The sequence below is a fragment of the Vicia villosa genome, linkage group LG3 (assembly GCF_029867415.1).
Source record: "Vicia villosa cultivar HV-30 ecotype Madison, WI linkage group LG3, Vvil1.0, whole genome shotgun sequence".
NCBI classification, from domain to species: Eukaryota; Viridiplantae; Streptophyta; class Magnoliopsida; order Fabales; family Fabaceae; genus Vicia; species Vicia villosa.
Window position 1 is genome coordinate 111790320 of NC_081182.1, and position 16068 is coordinate 111806387.

Here is a 16068-nt window from a genome sequence, read left to right on the forward strand (position 1 = left end):
CACCCAAAAAAAATTATGTGAGTGCTTCATAAAGTTTATTCATGTTTTAAAACATGATTTCAATGTGAACTATTGGTTATAAGTAAATAGTATCACAACTTTTGAGTAAAAGTTACCATTACATAAGTAAAGTACCTGCTAGATAAAAAATACTGATATACTATAAAAGCAAACTCCACTAATTCCCCCTAATTGTTGGCAAAATTTCCAATCTGTCAGATCAAAATTAGTCATATGTTGTGTTTTATGTGTACTTTCTTAGATCGAAGAAAAATCAGGTGAGTTATCAACTGTCAGTTCATTATTGTGCATGATAGTAAAGTCACAAACATACAGTAACCTAAATATTGACTTGAGGGTCTCCATTAGTAGAGAATGTTTCATGCGTTGATTTTAGAAACATGCTGCAAAAAGAAGGAATTCATGAATAAAGCTAAATTTACAACAAATACCAACAAATAACACCAATTTATATTATAGAACAAAAATGATAGTAAACTTCATCCAACAGAGAAATGACACCAATGGGTTCCTGCAAAAGAAAACAATAATAAGAAACTGCAAAAAGAAAGAATTCATGAATAAAGCTAAATTTACAACAGATATCAACAAATACATAAAAATTAATATTATATAACTAAAACGATACCAAATTTCATCCAACAGAGCAATAATAATTTCTGCAAAAGAAAGCACTAATAAGAAACTGAAAACTACAAGCATACATATAAATTGAAATCATTAAAGTTTTGTGATGATAAACCCTAAAATCAAAAATCAGTAGAAATCAAAAATCAAAAAATCAAAAGTCATTGTTGAAGACAGAACAGAGAAATATCAGAAAAGTGTCACATTACATATTAAAAAACCCCATGATTTGAATGTGCAAATAAAATCAATTCATAAAGGCATAGTTATTGAAACATCCTTTTTATTAGGGGAAAATGAGGTATGTATAGTATGCTGATCAAAAGGCTTTATGAGTAGTTTGTAATGAAAAGGTGGTTTAATTAGAAGGTTACGAAATTGTCCCTTTTGTAGTGTAAAATTAATTTGATGAAAGGGCAAATTAGGTAGATTGGTCAATTGTTTAGTAATGGGTAGATAGTAGATATACTTTGTTCACTAACCCACATGCATGAGATACTTATCCATTCATCATCATAACATATTCATTCATACATAGAATGATTCAAAGGTATAAACATCCTTTTACCCATCATCATTTGAGTTTACATTGATCTCTTTGTTGTACTCACTTGTTTACTTTGTGACACATGTTATCACACACACACACACACACACACACACACACACACTTGAGGTATCCTTGATTGATTGCTTAAGTTGTTGTTGAAATATCCAAAGGAATGAGAATGGTATGGACTAAAATTGTCAAGGTACTCAATCTCTTTTCCAAACTCTTTTACTTTGTGTTTAGTATTGTTAAAGCTTTGCACCCACTTCACTACTAAAAATAAGACATTTGGTTTCAAGATTTTACATCAGGTATTAAGATAACTGATGGGAAAAATATTTGTCAAAGTATTTTACATCAGGTATTTAACTCAAATGATGGGAAAAAACTTTGATTTAGTGATTTTACATCAGACATTTAACTCAAATGATGGGAAAAATAACGCGGTGGCAAACTTGTAATTAAAACGAAAAAGGGTTATAAGGTCTTTTACATCGGTGCTAACACTAACCGATGGGAAAAGTTTGCTAACGTGGCGTTTACATCGGCCCATATTTGCACCGATGGGAAAAGTGCCCTTAGTTGGTACTTACTTACATCAGCCCATGTATACACCGATGGGAAAAGTTTGCTAACTGGACTTTTACATCGGCCCAAATTTGCACCGATGGAAAAATCCCTCTTTTTCACTAAAACCCTAGCCCCCTTTCTACTAAAACTCAAACATTTCTTTTTTCTTCTTTCTTCACGACTCCAAACGCCAAACTCCAAACTCCATGACTGCTCTCAGCCGTGACCGCCAAACTCCGCGACTGCTCTCCGCCATGACCGCCAAACGCCGCACAGCTCTCTACCGTCTGAACCCACAACCATTCTCCGCCATAACTGAACCCGCTCGCTGGTGAACCTGCGACAGCCGCAACCGTTCACTGTTGAACCCGCGACCAACCAGCCACCACCAAACGCCGTCGTATCTATCTTCTCCGGTATGTTTTCTGTAAACCAAAGATCTTTCTGTCAATGTTTTTTGTAATGTTTTCTGTTGAACCCGCTCTTTGTATGGGAGAATGAATGAAAAGCTAATTTAATATGATACCTACATGACTGTAATTTTGAATACAACCACTAGCTCATCTCACACTTAGTTGTCTGTCATGTCTGAGATCTTGTGTTCCAAAATTGCAATGACAGAGAACATGGACCAAGATACATGTCTACCTTAACAATACCATACCATATAATGAAAATTTGGAATAGCTATAGCCAAAACAATGCTGTCAAATCAATTTCTTCATCTCAAAATCTTTAACAATTAGTCTAAAGAACTTAGGTTTGTGCAGATATTATGCAGATTTATTAGAAGCTAAAGATCTTAATTACAACAGATTTCTTAACAGAAAAAACCATCACTTGAAGTTGAAAACATGTTTGATCCAATAACAATGTGTGATTTTACAACAAGTCTTATATAACATACAAAATATGAGTTTATTTATTCCTTGTAATACAAAAAGGGTAAGGTTATACCAAAAGTTATGCAGCAAAATAGTAGTGTCCTATGTGAAGGACTAACATTCCAAAATTACAATTATTCTAGCATCATATCAGCTGAAAAAAGTTCCATTGAAGTAGTTCCTTGCCAGCTTCATCATATATATTGATCATGCCAAGCCCGTGTTGTAGAAAAACCAGAAAACTCTCCTTTCCACATGAAAAACCTATTGAGCTCACTTCAATTTTAACTTTAAACGTATCTTACATTATTTGAAATATATACTAGTATATGTTACTAGTACTCCCTCCCATATACTAGTATTTGAAATCCTGTGTAAAATTACTTTGCTCTCTTTGTTATTTTTTATATAAAAACTATACTTAGAATTGATTCTAAGTATTAATTAAAAGAATAGTTTAGTGAGCCTAAAGTGCTGTTCCTCATAACATATGCTATAACCATTATTTGATATTATATAAAAACTATACTTAGAATTGATTCTAAGTATTAATTAAAAGAATACTTTAGTGAGCCTAAAGTGTTGTCCCTCATAACATATGTTATAACAATTATATATATATATATATATATATATATATATATATATATATATATATATATATTACAAAATGAGTTCATACAAATTTCACCAATGTTTGAGTTGTTCTTAAGTTTACGTTGTAGGTATGGATCGTAGTTGGATGAGAGCTAATCGATTAAGTGATGAGTACGAACATGGGGTGATGGAATTTCTAGAGTTTGCTGAAAGTAATGCTAAAAAAGATCTTCCTCCTCTGTCCATGTGTTCGTTGTGCAAATAAAGAACCAAAGCTTAGTAAGAAAAAAATCATGGATCATCTAATTTGTGAAGGGATTTGTCAAAACTATACACAATGGATATGGCACGGTGAAGTGGTAGAAAATTCAAATGTGTCCCAAAGAGATAATGTTAGTGTAGAAATGGATGATCGTCTGGAAGACATGATGTGTGATATTGGACAAGATTCGTTTAAGAGGGCACATGCGTATGATAGTTTATGCAATGACAAGGATACACCTTTGTACTCGGGATGCACAAATTTTACTCGTTTGTCAGTCGTGTTAAAATTGTTTAATCTGAAGGCAATTAACGGGTGGACTGACAAAAGTTTTACCGAATTTCTTGAATTGTTGACACAAATGCTTCCAGAAGGTAACGTACTGCCAAGTCGTTATTACGAGGCAAAGAAAATACTGTGTCTGATGGGTTTGGAGTATGAAGCGATACATGCATGTCCTAATGATTGCATATTATACAGAAAAGAGTATGTAAACTATAACCATTGTTCGAAGTGCAAGGCGTCACGCTACAAAAAGAGACATGGTGAATCTAGTGATGATGATGAGGTCAAAAAGGGTCCTCCCGCGAAAGTTGTATGGTACCTACCAATAGTTTCAAGGTTCAAGAGATTATTCGCTAATGCAAACGATGCAAAGAATCTTAGATGGCATGCAGAAGAAAGAAAATGTGATGGACAAATTCGCCATGTAACTGATTCTTTGCAACGGAAGAAAATAGATTCTTTGTTTCCAAATTTTGGCAAAGAGTCGAGAAACCTTAGACTTGGAATTTCTACTGATGGAATGAATCCGTTTGGTAATATAAATACTAACCATATTTCTTGGCCTGTTCTTCTGATGATTTACAACCTATCTCCTAGGTTGTGCATGAAGCGTAAATATGTGATGTTATCCATGATGATTTCGGGCCTAAAACAACCAGGAAATGACATAGATGTTTATCTAAGTCCACTGATCGATGATTTAAAAGTGTTGTGGGAGGAAGGGGTGGATGTTTTCGATGCGCATTCTGGTGAACAGTTCAATATGCGTGCCATGTTGTTTTGCACCATCAACGATTTTCCGGCATATGGCAATTTGTCTGGGTATAAAGTTAAAGGGCATAAAGCGTGTCCTATATGTGAAAAAGACACATGTTACCATCAGCTTGAAAAAGGAAAGAAGACTGTTTATCTCGGGCATCGAAAATTTCTAAATCGTTATCATCCATATCGTAGATTGCGGAAAGTTTTCAATGGGGAACAAGAGTATGGTGTTGCTCCAAAGCCCTTAACTGGAGAGGAAGTTTATCAACGACAACAGGGCATTACTGCTGTTTTTGGAAAGTACCAAAAGCGGCCTATTGTGAAAAATATATGGAAAAAGAGGTCTGTTTTCTTCGATCTTCCATATTGGTCCAGTCTTGAGGTAAGACACTGTATTGATGTGATGCACATGGAGAAAAATGTATGTGATAGTGTAATCGGAACACTTCTCAACATTCAAGGCAAGACAAAGTATGGTATTAATGCTCGTCTAGATTTGGGCTTGATGGGTATACGAGAAGAGCTAACTCCACAATATATAGGTACTAACTATTTGTTCAAATTAAGCTATTATTACCTTTTGATGTTAAAATAGCATGCTCATAACTTTAATTGTTGAAATTCTTGATGATAACATTATGTAGGTAACAAGACGTATTTGCCTCCTGCCTGCTACAATTTGTCGAAAAAAGAGAAATTAAGTTTTTGTGAGTGTTTATAAAGTATCAAAGTGCCACATGGTTACTCATCAAATGTCAAGAGGCTTGTATCGGTTAAAGATATCAAATTAGTTGGCTTAAAATCTCATGACTGCCATGTCTTAATGCAACAACTACTACCAGTGGCTATTCGTGGGATATTGCCTAACAATGTTAGGAAGACTATAACTAGGTTGTGCCTGTTTTTCAATGCAATTTGTTGCAAAGCCATTGATCCATTAAAGTTATAAGATTTGGAAAATAAGGCTGCAGTTATCTTGTGCCAATTAGATATGTTTTTTCCTCCTTCATTTTTTGACATTATGGTTCACTTGATTGTTCATCTAGTAAGGGAGATTAGATTATGTGGTCCAATATTTTTACGGTGGATGTATCCAATAGAGCGATACATGAAGATCCTAAAAGGGTATACCAAGAACCCACACCGTCCGGAAGCATCGATTATTGAGAGGTACATTGCAGAAGAAGCTATTGAGTTTTGTTCTAACTATTTGTCGGAAGTGAATACTGTAGGGGTTCCCAAGTCTCGTCATGATGGAAGATGTGAGGGTGTGGGTACACAAGGTTTAAAGATCAAGAGCTTAAGTATTGATGTGGTTGTTCAAGCGCATTTGTATATATTGAATAACACAGATGAAGTTCAACCTTACTTATCTGTTCACAAAAGCATCATAAAGAAAAAGTACCCCAAGATGAGTGAAAGAGGGTTGTTAAAAGAGCATAATAAGAGTTTCTCTGAGTGGTTTAAAGAAAAAATTGCTGGTGATGATAGTGCTTCAAAAACAATTAAGTGGTTGTCCTATGAGCCTAAATGCAACATAATAACTTGGAGTGGATATGATATTAATAAAACTTCCTTTTATACAAAGGCAAAGGATGACCGTAGTACCACGCAAAATAGCGGGGTTATGATTGTGGCCGAGTCCATGCACTTCTCTAGTGCTAAAGATAAAAACCCGGTTATGGCATCTACACCCTACTTTGGGGTGATTGAAGAGATTTGGGAAGTTGATTATGTTGGGTTTAAAGTTCCTGTATTTAAATGCAAATGGGTTGATATTGATATCAATAGTGGTGTAAGAATTGGAGAATTTGGAGTTACATTGGTTGATCTTAGCAAGTTAGCTTATGCGGACGAACCTTTCATCATGGCATCTCAAGCAAAACAAGTTTTTTATGTCACAGATCCTTGTAATAAAAGGTGGTCAGTTGTTCTACAAGGAAAGGTGCATGATAGTGATGAAAATCAAGATGCGAATCTTGATATTTCCGAAACTCCTCCTTTCTTAACAAATGTGCCTACCTTCATTGAAGAAGATGTAGAGGATGATGTGCATGCTATTCGCATAGATCATGAAGAAGGGATATGGGAGAACTAGTAATGTGTTTTTTATAAGTTAATTCGACATTTCTTTGATTTCTAATTGTTTTTATTTTGTGCCTAATTTTATGTCTATTTGTTTTTATCTTGTGTTTAATTTGATTTCTAATTATTTTATTTTTGTTTAAACAGATACATGGCTGATTCAACCGAGAAGTCCTCTTCATCTGGTAATCCTAATAAAAAAAGAGTTAGAGGTCCAACTTTAATGACACAAATTGACAAAGTTCATCAAACGGGTGAAAAGTTAAAGGTCGAGATTGATCAAAGAACTTATGAATGTACTGGTGTTGGTAAAAATGCTGCAAATTTTAAGAGTTACATAGCATCTCTTGCTCGACAGAGATGTAGTATTTTGAAAGATGAGTGGAAAGACATAGATAAAGGAATAAAAGACGCTATATGGAATGATGTTCAGGTATTTTAAATTCAACACTTTATTTTATTTTATAATCACATATATACTAACATATGCCATATATTGTATGTGTAGATTCATTTCACTATTCCAGATTGGTGTGTTAAAGACAAGGATGGTAAAATCAAGGATCCGTTGAAGAAGGAATGGATTAAATATGTAGGAGAGAGATGGAGAGGTTTTAAGACACAACTCACGGACGAGTATGTTAATAAACCCAAAAAAGATCTCGCTCCTGCATATGTCAGGTATAATTTTATTAAAAAAGAAGTATGGGAAGAGTTTCTAAAGTCTCGAGATACCCAAGAATTTATGGTTAGTAGGAGTTATATTTGAGTTTTTTTTAATAACATTTTTATTATGTTTAGTGGTAACTGTTTGATTTTATAATTAATAGGAAAAAAGTCGAAAGGGTAGAGAGAATGTGGCTAAGCATGTATACCCTCATGTATTATCTCGTGGAGGGTATCGCATGCTCGAGGAGACAATGAAAAATGAAAGGATATCATCAAGAGATGATTGTACATTAGATGATAACGGTAGTCCATCTCCACCGTCACGCCATGAGTTATGGAAGAGAGCACGACAAAAGAAAGGAGGAGAATACACATCAAAGTCTACACAAGCTGTTGCGGAGAAAATTGTCAATAAAACTTGGAAATTACTTCACGTATCATTATATTTGTGATTATTTAAAAACTATTGAATTTAGTTGTGGTTTTTGCATTTTGTAGGATTCTCTAGTTGAAGAAGCTGGAAAAGGTGTCTTTGTTCCACATGGACGTAACGATATCTTAACAGCAGCCCTTGGAACATTTGAGCATGGCGGCCGTGTTCGTGGTGTTGGAAAACACCATAAACAAAGCACTTACTTTGGAAGGTCTTCTTCACGTCAAGGACAACACATAGATGTAAGTGAACAACTTGAACAACTTTCATCAAAATTGGAAGCAAAACTTAGAACTGATTTTGATCAAAAGTTGGCTGAAGAGCATAAGGCAATGCAACAATCTTTTATGGAGACACTTAAGTCTATGGGTTTGTCGCAAATCACAGATGATAATAAATGCATTGAAAAAATGGAAGTTGTCGAAGGAAGCGGAAAAGGAAGTTGTTCAGCTGCAAAAGGAAGCGCAAAAGGTGTGGAAGTTGACGATGTTCAGAGATTGCTACTCATGGTTGTGAAAATGGCTGACAGACACTTGGAAATCGAATTAAGTCATTGTATATCTGCCATTAATTTTTATATATCAGCTAAGTGTATCAGAGAGTTTTTGGTGGGTTTTCATTGGCTTGACGTGTCTATTCTGCAAGTTTGGAGCACGTAAGTACATTTTCTTTTTTTATTACTTTCAATATCTATTAATAGGATATATATATATATATATATATATATATATATATATATATATATATATCATCACTTCGAATCTAATGTTTATTTTAAAATTATTTAGGTATATTCTTCGTTTATGTATTGATAATTCATCATCAGAAGTGTATGGATTTATGGACCCTGCTATGTGTATATATTATGATGATGTCCCGAGTTCTGCAACAAAGGTTAGAAATTACATACAAGATAAGTTAATGAAGGAAGACAGAGTTTGCCACCTCCTACCACTTATTCATGGGTAAGTTTTTATGAAATTTTGTTTCTTATTTTTTAATTTTGATATATAACATAGATATTTTATGTGACTTTTGTATTTTCATACACATGTACATAGATCATTGGAATTAATAGTCATGTGTCCAAGAGACAATATTGTGGTAGTCTTTTGTTCACTTCATCATGGTATTGATAAAGACACGAAGAAAATTGTTTCGATGTAAGTTTATCTTTCAAAGAAACTTTATCTTTTATATTGATATTGATAAGTAATTTCATATTTTATGTGGCTTTAAATGGTTTTTTTTAATTAGTGCTTTTGAGGTTCATCAATTTGCAAATTATGGCAATAGAAAAAAGGCTACATGACATAGACCCAATGTAAGTGTGATGAAAATTATAATTCTATATTTAATTTTATGATAATTATTCAATAATTATGTTTTTCATTTGTAGACAAGGAAACAACATAACTCTAATGATTATGGATACTATGTGATGAAAAATATGTTGGACATTGTCTCTGCAAATATAACTGGATCTTGGATGCAGGTAAAAAAATAACTTTAATTTGTTATTTACTTCGCATTTTGCAACTTAATGATAATTTTCAAAGAATAACTCTATATTATACATTTACGTATTGTAGGTATTTGATGATCCTACAGAATTAACACAAGAAGATTTGTATGATTTGCGACTCCGTTGGGCAAAATGTTTCTTTGAGTTATATAAAGAATAACTTTATGTTTAGTGTTTTTATTTTGTAGTAGAAAATGTGTGTAAACTTTTCTTATCATTTTGTACACTTGTGTATCCTAAATTAATACTTTTGAATAGTTTGACGAATATATATGCATATATATTAGCTATTTGGTGCAATTAAATGTGGTCTGTGTGTTGTGGGAAAAATGTGCAAAGTAGCGACCTTAGATTGGTCTGTGTGGTATTTGTGTATTATATTGAAAATTAGGTAAAAAAAATTACAGGTTAAAATAGGGAAAATTGGAATAACAATCAAATTATGCTAAAAACCAGAAAAGATATTACATCGGGCCGTATTAAAAACCGATGTAAAATGTACTCTATTACATCGGGAAAATGCACACCCAGATGTAAAATATGGCGCTTAAAAAATGGCATGATTTTTCACATCGGGCTTTTCTAAAAACCGATGTAAAAGGTCGTCTATTACATCGGGCACAATGAAAACCCGATGTAAAATATGGCGCATATTTTTGTTTAATAAAAAATTGCATTATCTTTCACATTAGACATCTGAATTCAACCGATGTGGTATGCTAATGTTTCACATCGGGTTTTGGCCCGATGTAAAATGTCTCAGACTTATTACATTGCTGGCTTTACATCGGGTCCAGAACCGATGTAAAAAGTAGTTTTTACCCGATGTAAAAAGTACTTTCTGCACTAGTGCTTGTTTTAAAAATGGTTTGTATTGTTAAAGCTCAACCTTTTAAAAATTAACCCTTGGTTGTTAAAGCTCAACCAACTTCTTTTAAACTTTTTCCTTGTATTGTTAAAGCCTGACTCTTTTTATTAAAACTTGTTAAGTATTGTTAAAGCTTAACATTTTTAAAAAAAAACCGTTGAGTATTGTTAAAGCTCAACACCCAAAAAGATTTTAGCCACTTGGCTCTTTTATTTTTCTTTTAAGAGGAACTACAAAAGCTCTGACTTTCATATTGCACTTAAGGGGTATGTAGGCCTAAGATGCAATATCTTATCGAGCTCACTTTTAAAACCTTCTTTTCTCATCCTCCCAATCTATTTAAACAAAAAAACACAAAGGCATTTTATAATAATAACAACAATAATAACAATATTTTCAAAAAGGTTCCTATGGAGTACCATAGATGTGAGGGGTGCTTAAAACCTTTCCCTTGCATAACAAACCCCCAGTACCCAAATCTATGATAAGTTTATTAGTTTTGATTTTAAAGACTTTTGTGGGTTTTATTCGCGCTTTCTCCCATTTCCTTTGGAAACAATAAAGCGCGGTGGCGACTCTGTTTAAAACATATGAGCTAAGTCAATTCAATGACTTTAGTCTCACAAATTTCACCGCTATAGGGGTGGCATTGTGTAATTTGGGGGTGACATCTAGAAAGCTCAATTTGTTGAGTAAGGATGTCAATGGGGCGGGGGCGGGGGCGAGGGATACATTCCCATCACAATCTTCGCCTTCGAATCTATTCTCCATCCCCGCCTTCGAATCTATTCTCCATCCCCGCTTCGTATCCCAGCGGATTTTGTCCCCCGTCCCTGCGGGTCCCTACGGATCCCCAAGGTTCATGCAGAGATCCATAAACTTGATTTTATTTATTTATTATTTTAAACTAAATTAATAGTAAAAGTTTCAAAAACTAACCACAAGAAATTTAGAAATTATTCTTTTATGATAAATATATTATTTTAACAATATTTAATCTATAATATTGAGTGTCATGACCACCAAAATTTCAAATAAAAAAATTTGAAATAATCATTTAGATCTCGTTCTTTTACTAACAATGCATATATATTTTAAATTTGTGTATAAGATTAATTATATGAAATGACAAATAAATTTACATAATAATTTAAAATTATCTATAAATTAAGGACATTATACTATTTTAGACGGGGCGGGGGATATTAACGCCAATCCCGTCTCCGAAGTGCATTCGGAGAGACTTTGTTCCTCGTCCCTGTCTCCGCGGAGGAAAAGTTCCCGTCTTTGGGACCTCAAACGGGGAATTCCCACAGAGATCCCGCTAACGGAGATAAGTTGACATCCCTAAGTAGAAATTACCTCGAGATATAATTGATATGCTCTTGAAGCATCTTGGTCGACTGAGTATATCTTCTTAATGGTTTCCTAAATTTCCTTTCTCGTAAAAAGGAATCTAGTTTCTTTTAGTCATGGAGTATGTCTCCTTAATGGTATCCCAAATTTATTTTGATCAAGCAGTTTTCATCTTCACGTGTTCCATATTCTTGATTTCTTGTCTTTTGGTGCAACCTTTGTTCCAGTGACATAACCCAAGTTTTTAACCTCTTATCTTGTTTGCACATTGAACGACCACTCGACATAGTTACTGTTGTCAAATCTGAGGAGAGAGCTTCATGTATATGAATTGCAGATGGAGAATTGGGTTTCTTCAATTTATTATTCTCGAAACAAGCCATCAGAATTATTCAAGAATATCAACAAGAACTGATTCATATATTGTACAGAGGAAGTTTGTTTTAGCTATGATACCATATAAAAATTTTCAGAGAATAATTTCAATATATTTTATTCATAAAGTAGACACAAGAGTCTTTATATGACAAGAGTCAATTAATCTTATTTTGATTTGACTAATTTACTGTTAACATAATATTTTACTGCATAATTTAGCTAACAAAATATTTAATTTATCATAACAAACTATTAGATTCTCAAAATCCTCAAACTTTCCAAGTATCATATAGTGTATTAGATGATGAACACGACAGGCTTTAGCTTTACTATCAATTCTAATTTGAAGACAGACAGTAATGAAGTCAGTGATACATTCTTTTGTTATAGATTTCAACAGAAAAATCAAGAGAAAAATAATGTCTTTAAATGCTGTAGAAAGCAACACACTTACTGATTGATACATACTTTTGAACTAATTTTTAATAAAGTGTTGCTACTCTTGGACATTTTCTTCCACTCTACACATTTCACTTAGAAATGTAACTGTGAGTTTTTGAATAACAAAAAAAAAACAAAAAAATTAACAATCATTGAGAGGAAAGCTGTCATGCTATATTCCATACATAATACATCACATACAACTCAAATCTTAAATAAAAAGCAAAATATCTCGCAACAATCATTATACACCAATGATGAAGGCAGAAATGAAGAAAGGAAATCAACCCAAGAATTAGGTCTTAAAATGCTGGAAAGTAACAATTACAATACACAAACAACTCAAACATTAAGCCAATCCATAATTTAGAGGTTTCATACACCATTATCATTAATATTATCATTAATAATTAATTTTAACAGTGGGCATATGCTCTGTGATCCAACTCAAATCCTCAGTATAAGTTCCCTGCCTATAACCAACTTCATATAGAACACTGAGAACTTCAAGCTTCTCTAGGTGTAGGATTCCTTTCGGTAACTTCTCAAGTTCGGGGAGTGAGCGTAACTGAAGCTTTTTCAGAGAAGGAAGTGCTCCTTTGTTGATAATAATATCTCTCAAATTATTTAAATTTTCAACATACAGCTCCTTTAGTTTCTGAAACCCTCCATCTTCAAAATGCAAACATACACCTATATAAGCATTGCCCTTTAGAGAGAGGATCAACAAGTGCTGCAAACTTTTTAGGGATTGCATTGGATCTTTAGTCAATTTGGACCACCTCAAACTCAACACAACAAGATTTTGAAGCTCTGGAATCCACTCTGGCAACTTCTCTAAACTCCCTTCTAGTGTAACTTTTTGAAGCATAGTTGGCGGAGAAATCAAATTCAGATGGATGCCAAAATGTGATGAGAAAACATTTAGTTTCTCCAAGTGCCGCATTTCATTGATTGAAGAAGATAGTATGCTTTCATCTTCTCTCTCAAAAATAATCAATCCCAAATCCCTCATCTGTTTCAGCTTTCCTAACCCTTTAATTACTTCTGCTGCTCTAATACCTATAATAACATTCCGTAGCGTTTGTAGAGAAGTCATCTCTCCAATACCATTCTTTAGTTCAGTCAGAGACATCTTATCGCCAATAAGATGTCTTAGCTTTCTAAGCTGGCTAATCTCTTTTGGCAAAACAAGGGGATTTATGCTACCTGGATCTCTTATTTCTAAGGTCTCTAGGTTCTGGAGCATGCCAATGGATTTTGAAAGTTCTGTAACCCCTCTTAATTCGAGGTGTAAATACTTCAAATGGATCAAATTTCCAAACTCAGGAAACGGATGGAGATATGGCATACCTTCAGGATCAAGAACCTTCAACAACCTGAATTTTATAGGGATTGTCCAAGAATCCGTAGAAGCTGATACATCATTTTTTAAAAAAAACAATGACCGAACATGCGACCTTTCAATATGCAAATTTAAATCATCAAGACCCGCTCTTAATTCGGTAGTCACTAATAAGCGTCGTACAATTCCACTTAAGTTTGACTGTCCATCATCACTAACATGCTTGCAAAAGTTTAACTCCTCATTTTTTTCAAGGATCATATCGTGTATTAGATCATGAACACGACAACGCTTAACCTTACCATCAATTCTAAGCGAGGATACTTGCACCAAGCTTCTATGGATCAACTCTGTTAAATACCCTTGTGCAACTTCTTCCAAAGTCTTCCCACTTTCCTCCTTCACAAACCCTTCAGCTATCCATTGTCGAATCACTCTCTTTGATCTAACTAAACAATCTTCTGGATATATTCCAAAATACAACAAACATGGCTTGAGATAATAAGGCAAATCATCATAACTTAAACCTAAAATTTTGTTTATCCCAATTAAATGTGTATCTTTCTTTAACTCGAAACTTAGGTTTTCTCTAAATCTCTGCCACTCAGACACATTTTTGTCTCTTGTAGACAGAAGACCACCAATGGCAACAATTGCTAGTGGTAACCCCTTGCATTTTTGAACAATTTCCTTAGCTATATCATTGAGCTCTTCTGGACAACGCCCATGACAGGCAAATTGGAATGCCTTCTTATTGAACAACTCCAAAGATTGTTCATGAGTTAAAGGTTCCAACTCAAGCAATTCAACAAAAGAAGATTTTTTACAAGACATCACAACATCTAGTTTTCTTGTTGTGATAAATATCCTACTTCCACTTTTATTATCAATTACAGCAAATTCAATATCATCCCAAAAATGTACATCCCAAACATCATCAAACATGACAAGGTACCTCTTTTGCTGCAAGTAGTTTCGCACTTCATCAGTCAATGAAGCTCGATCCATTTGAGAAAAATCCCTAGGAGCATTGTCTCCTTTTTCTGTCAATGACGCTCGATCCATTTGAGAAATATCCCTAGGAGCATTGTCTCCTTTTTCTTTGCAAAACTTTACCAACATCTCCCTCAATAAGTCTTCAGCATTATATGATTGAGAGACTGTGATCAATACACGACAATCAAAGTGTCTGACGACATCTTGGCTGTCAAAAACTTTCTTAGCAAGAGTGGTTTTTCCTTGCCCACCCATTCCTACCACAGAAACTACAGTGCGCTCATCCCTTCCCTTTACCATCCAATCAATCAATCTTTTTCTTGGCTCTTCAAAGCCCACAAATTCAGATTCTTCAGTGTAAAGAGCACCCAATCGAGGGTCATGCCATTTGGCACTCCGACTTCTTCTACAATTGCTTGATCCTTGTTCAAGAGAACGTTTGAAGCCATATCTTTCACTTCTTTCCTTGATCTCACGAATAGATAACTTAATGGCTTGAATCTTGGACGGAATTTGATGGCGAGGGACAATTGTCTTGAGTAAGTGAGCAATCTTCTGGAATATATGTAGACATTGAGGACCACGAGGTTGTTGTCCCACCTTGATCATATATTCATCAATGACATCTTCAATGCGAAAAGCTGCTTCCCTAACTTGCTTCACCCAAGTTTTGACTCCTTCAGTTGTTGAAGCTTTTTTATCAGCATCCTTAAGAAATGCTTGAATACTTTCAAGTTCATCTTTTATATCTGCAAACTCCTTGTGAATACCTCTAAACAGCTCAACTTCTTTCAATATGAGTGGAAGAAATTGGTCAATAACTAATTAATGACACAGCGATTTCCGCCATATGAGTTGAGATCTGATTATTGTGTTTTGTGAAATGAAGATGTACGTACTACTACACAGTTTGTATTACTATCATGAATAACCGGGAATCTATAAACCATGTCTTGTGGATAAGGTAACAAACAAGTACCTCATCTTGTTATATAAGAATATACATAACTAATGACACTGCCACTTCCCCCATATGAGTTGAGATCTGAGTAATGCTGTTTTGTGAGATGAAGATATACGTACTACTACAAAGTTTGTATTACTATCATGAATAAATGGGAATCTATAAACCATGTCTTGTGGATAAGGTAACAAACAAGTACCTCGTCTTGTTATATAAAAAATAGATTTCTTTGGTCTCTTTTATAAAAAAAAATATACATATAGATATTTTAAGATGTATTATCATCATTCTAGCAACTTGCACCGTTTAAAAATGAGGTCTAAACAAATATAAATTTGAAAGTAAATCTTACAATGGAATGAGTCCGGACAAACCCTTGGGCAGTTTATTCACTCATTAATGAGTGTTTATTTCAAAACACATGGGTGAGTCCAAATTTTAAAATTTGGA

General features: G+C 34.0%; 1 protein-coding gene and 1 pseudogene across 1 annotated transcript; one reads left to right on the top strand and one right to left on the bottom strand.

The window, feature by feature from the left end:
• The first annotated feature begins 3542 nt into the window (after window positions 1-3542).
• Window positions 3543-6656, top strand: LOC131658805 (uncharacterized). The gene is made up of 3 exons (XM_058928060.1): window positions 3543-5100; window positions 5203-5265; window positions 5605-6656. Exons 1-3 carry the CDS (start codon window positions 3543-3545, stop codon window positions 6654-6656), a joined length of 2673 nt encoding a protein of 890 aa, XP_058784043.1.
• Window positions 6657-12583: 5927 nt separating this feature from the next.
• Window positions 12584-15807, bottom strand: LOC131662326 (disease resistance protein RPM1-like; annotated as a pseudogene).
• Window positions 15808-16068: the final 261 nt, after the last annotated feature.